This window comes from Eimeria maxima, genomic scaffold (genome assembly GCF_000499605.1).
Source record: "Eimeria maxima Weybridge genomic scaffold, Emw_scaff2361, whole genome shotgun sequence".
Classification (NCBI taxonomy): Eukaryota; Apicomplexa; class Conoidasida; order Eucoccidiorida; family Eimeriidae; genus Eimeria; species Eimeria maxima.
The window spans coordinates 1-4386 of NW_013565221.1; the positions used below are offsets into that span (position 1 = coordinate 1).

Here is a 4386-nt window from a genome sequence, read left to right on the forward strand (position 1 = left end):
TTGCAACTCTCAGAGCACTGACTACGGAGGAGCTCGAATACGTCTTCCCCAAAACGGGTCTCTTGGAGTCTCCGTGATACCCTGCGTTTTGTATGTGATGAACTACAGCGGGCCACAAATCAGCCCTCCTAGCGTTATTTCCAAGCACCTCTAGTGCACAATATAGCGTATCCAGCACCATAAATACCCTCCCCAAAATTTCAACTGCAGGTCTCGTGTTTTTATAGGTAGGCATGGGTCCTGTTGCGTATCTGTACAGTTGCTCTGTTTTTTCCAGGAGAACTTCTAATTCGCTGGTCGTTAACCGCTCCTTCGTCAGTAATTTCCTGCATTTCGAAAGCAACCAGATTAGCTTTTGATCCTTAGGACGGTATTCGTCTTCTCTAAGATTGTTAAACCTTCGCCCGGAAAGCAATGGCTCTACCTCAGGGAGACGGTAAAACGGATGCGTTCTGAGAAGCTGCTCAGAGACACCCATCATCATCTTTTTCAGCCAACCACGTGAAGCAACGAGGTTGTCGGCTGCAGCCTGAGCCTGCGAAGCTAGGACCTAAGCAAGGACAACACCACAATGACAGCACGCCCGGCAGCCCCATTCCACGCTTTATACTTGCGAAACAGAAATGACCACCAGACCACCTCGACGAAGAGCAAAGGACACATACCCGGCGACAGAGGCAACGAGCTCAGGTTGATTCAAAAGTGCTCCTTAGTGGCAGGTGTCATGCCACAGGAAGAATCCCACCTCTTCTTGTGGTCAGCCTACCAGCTGCGCAGCATGACTGTCCTCCCCTGGTGAAGACTGGGTGCTCCCAGTAGAAGATCGTGGCAATAAACTTCGAAGAGAAGTTGATTCCAGAACGCCTGCTGCCCGTCCGCTCTCAGGATCAGTAGACGTGGAAGGCATGCCAGAGGATACGTCTGCTGGTTCCTATTCCACAACACGCATATGTTCACACAGGAACCCACCCTTCATCACGACAAAACCACAATCGGGCAACTGCAGTTTGATGGATCTAGGCAGCAGGACAGCAGTTCTTCAGTCTCTCCGGATGCCCCACCTGGACTGTCTCCAAGTGAGTGTCACGTTCTGATATTTTCGAGCAGGAAGGTGCCCCCACATACATTTGGCTTTCGGTAGCGCCAGACAATACTTTGGCGCGAGGCCCTGCCCCTTTCTGGCTTTCTCCTCTACTACCTAACAGCATCGAAGGTGTCGCTCGGGAGTCTATCAGGCCCAATGCCTCTCGCACAACCTCCGCATCGCCACTCAACAACCAATCATCTGCGTAGAGACCCGGAGTGCTCTGGCTGGCTTCTGACAACACCGACTCGAAAAAGCTCAACGGACTCATGGCGGGCGGGTCACTGCTATCCAGAGTAGACAGGTTCCCAGGTAGTAGTGGAGTCGAGATTGTGGATGCTGGCATAGGCGCACCATGGCTCTGCTGGCCTACATACATTTCTGCAGGCGTTGTATCTTCACTTTCCAATATTGAGGGTACTACATAGGGAGAGGCAACATCATCAAGGAGCCACATATTCCCGTATAATACACGTGCGCCTTCAGATAAGGTGAAATCAATAAGTGAATCGAGTGCAGGGTCTAGGTGGGGTACCGATGGTCCAAGAAGGCTGTGATGAATCGGTGCCTCCAATTTCTGTACCTTGGCCCCACGCCCTACACCATCGGTTTCTCTTTCCTTTCTCTTTTCACCCCTCTTCTCTTCAGCTGGTCCTAGATGGGGTCTTGCTGCACGGTAAAGGCCTTCGACAGGAGCAGCACTAGCACCCATTAGCGACACCGGAATACGATATGCAGTCCCCGATTCGCCACTCCAAGATGGGTAACGAAGGAGCCCATGTGCGCTAGGGTTACGACCCTCGCTAGGTTGTTCTGGGGTACCTGGAAGAGCGTCTATGTCCGTGTCACTGTGTGGGACGCACGGGTCTGTCTCATTGTTTTCCTTGGCATTCTCGCCTCCGGCGAGTTTGCGCACAAATAATCGTTTGGACAGTCTCCCTCGAATTGACAAACTGCACAGATAGGCAAGGAAGATGACAGCTGACACTGTAGCAAGTGCAGCGACCAGTGGCAGTCCCTTCCTGGGTCTTGAGGAGATGCAGGGACTGTACCCCGTGCAGGAGGTCGCATCTTTCACATCTTTGCCATGGGGTGCGGCAGGCAAGTCTAAATACGACTGGGATGTGGTCTGGTGCCATGTAACTGGCTTCTCCTTCGGCAGCCAGCTAACCTCCATGGAGCCGGTTGCAGAAACCTACATAAACTATATAGTCAGAAAGCTGAGCCACTCCCGCACACACAGTGGCTCATTACCATTTGAAAGCAGACACCAGAAGAATTGAGGAGAGTTCCCGGTACCCAGGATAAACAAGCAATACAATGGCGATTCTTCGAAATTCGTCGAAGACACCAACCGTGTCGACGACGAAGCTGTTCCCAAGCGTCAGTCACTGGCGGGGAAAGACAAAAAAAACAACTCCTGAGCATATCCACAAATCCTAGACCGACTGTTAAAATGTCAAATTCTATATAGTATGTTTTGTGTTGCTCACCCAGCTTGCGCGGATTTCAAGTTGTGATTCTCTGTTTTGCCAGAACCCCTCATCGTTGCGTTGCATCCTTGAATTTCGCCCCAGCCCACAGCGTTCGAAATCCGAAAGGGAGAGCGAGAACATGCGGAAAAGACTGTCCATCGAATCGAATGAATATCTATAACTCAAGTAAACTAGTCTTCTGAACGCTTGGACAATGAGCGTAAGGCGGTGTGAAGGATATTTTCCTGCCTGTTGATCCGACGACAGCATGGCGTTGCCCGAGATGATCAGAGATCCAGGCCTAACACTTCATTTGTATTGAAGGGAGGACCCAAGGAAGGACTCGCAGTGGCTAATAGTTTTTTGATAGGAAGTTTCAAGCAAATAAGGCTCACCCATTACTCCTTACCGAGCTCACCGGCTGGAATCGATGACGGTAGTTGCTTAACACATGACGTTGGTACATCCAAACCTACATGCGATCAGGCAGGCTGCTGCAAACAAATTCATCGTTGAAGACTTGTTGACAGTATTATTTCTTGTATGCTTGCAAAGTGTGGTTGGGTTATGCTTGCTTTAGGGGTTGCCTTGCAACTGGCTGTGCAGGATGCTGCAGCTTCTCGACATTAGCAGATGGTTGCCCTGAACCGCGGTAGAGTCAAAACACTCAGAATAGAGCTACCACCAAACAGTTCATACCCTGTTTTCTACACTCCTGTTATCGTGAACACTGTGGCAAACGGTTTGGGGCATGCTTGGAGGGGCGGCAGCCTGGCACGAGTTGGAAAACTACTTGCTACCACTCCGCCTACAAAGCAGCCCCATATGAAGCCAGAGTTGAGACAAATTTCGATGCATGGGTGAACTCCGGTCGTAACTGTTAACTGCTTCAATGGCCCTCAGTGGACGTCGACGCGCCGAACAGAGCGGCATGCACCAACTTTAGCCACAGTATGCCACATGCAGCAAAGACTGCAGCAGATCGTCGCCAGAACCCTCCTCCCCTCAACAATCCTAAGGGTCTTTGCCGCTTCGTCTCGGATGCACAGTGGGAGGAGGGCACATATACTCACAAGGTCAGGCTTTCCTGGATTTTAATTACTACTTTTACTGTTGTCTCTCACGGCGGTCGGTCCCCACACACGACGAACAAGGCTGATCACACGCTTACATTTCTCTTGGTGAAACATAAAACAGCGAGTTAATCATGACCATCCGCTTTGTGGTTTTCGAGCTCGCCCTTCACGGGGACCAATGCCTTATTGTACGTGGCAATCCAGTTAAGCAAGCTCCTCCGGAGATGGACAGAGCTTCTATTAATTCCTTCGCTAGCCGCATGCCCTACTGGGAGTACATAAATGTTCACATATTTTGTTGGCTACAGAGGGTTGCTCCCTGTGGAGCCATCCACTGCGCCTGAAGAAGCCTCGTACTTACCTGTTCGGGCTTTGAGAACATGTGCCACGGCAAACACGCAAAAATGTGGCACCGTAGCTGGTATATGACGCTTTTTCCGGGTTGCCAAGAGTTTACGACTTTGAATCATTTGGAAACAAGCACAAGTGGCCTACATGTGAGCACACCACAGCGTGTCCATTCTGCATACTGCATGGAACAAAAGATACCTAATGGGGAATTCATGTGGGGCTGTATTGTTGCATCACTTCCAGTACGTTGAATTGGATCCATTATATGCAGCCTCCTTTATCGCATCTCCAGGTTTTAAGGCTGCTCGGCTCAGGGCACTTGGTGGTTGGGGAGGGAAGACATCTGCTCTACGGAACCCTTGCCTCGAGTAGTTGGCTCTGTTACAATTCGCAAAGGTGC

At 50.6% G+C, this 4386-nt stretch overlaps 1 protein-coding gene across 1 annotated transcript; it reads right to left on the reverse strand.

Moving 5' to 3' along the window:
* Nucleotides 1-22: 22 nt before the first annotated feature.
* On the reverse strand, nt 23-2261 carry EMWEY_00058260 (hypothetical protein; the record flags this gene model as incomplete). The annotated part of the gene is made up of 3 exons (XM_013480806.1): nt 23-550; nt 767-931; nt 1062-2261. Coding segments are annotated over 3 exons (1893 nt in total), but the record flags the coding sequence as incomplete, so codon positions are not given.
* Between the last annotated feature and the right edge of the window lie 2125 nt (nt 2262-4386).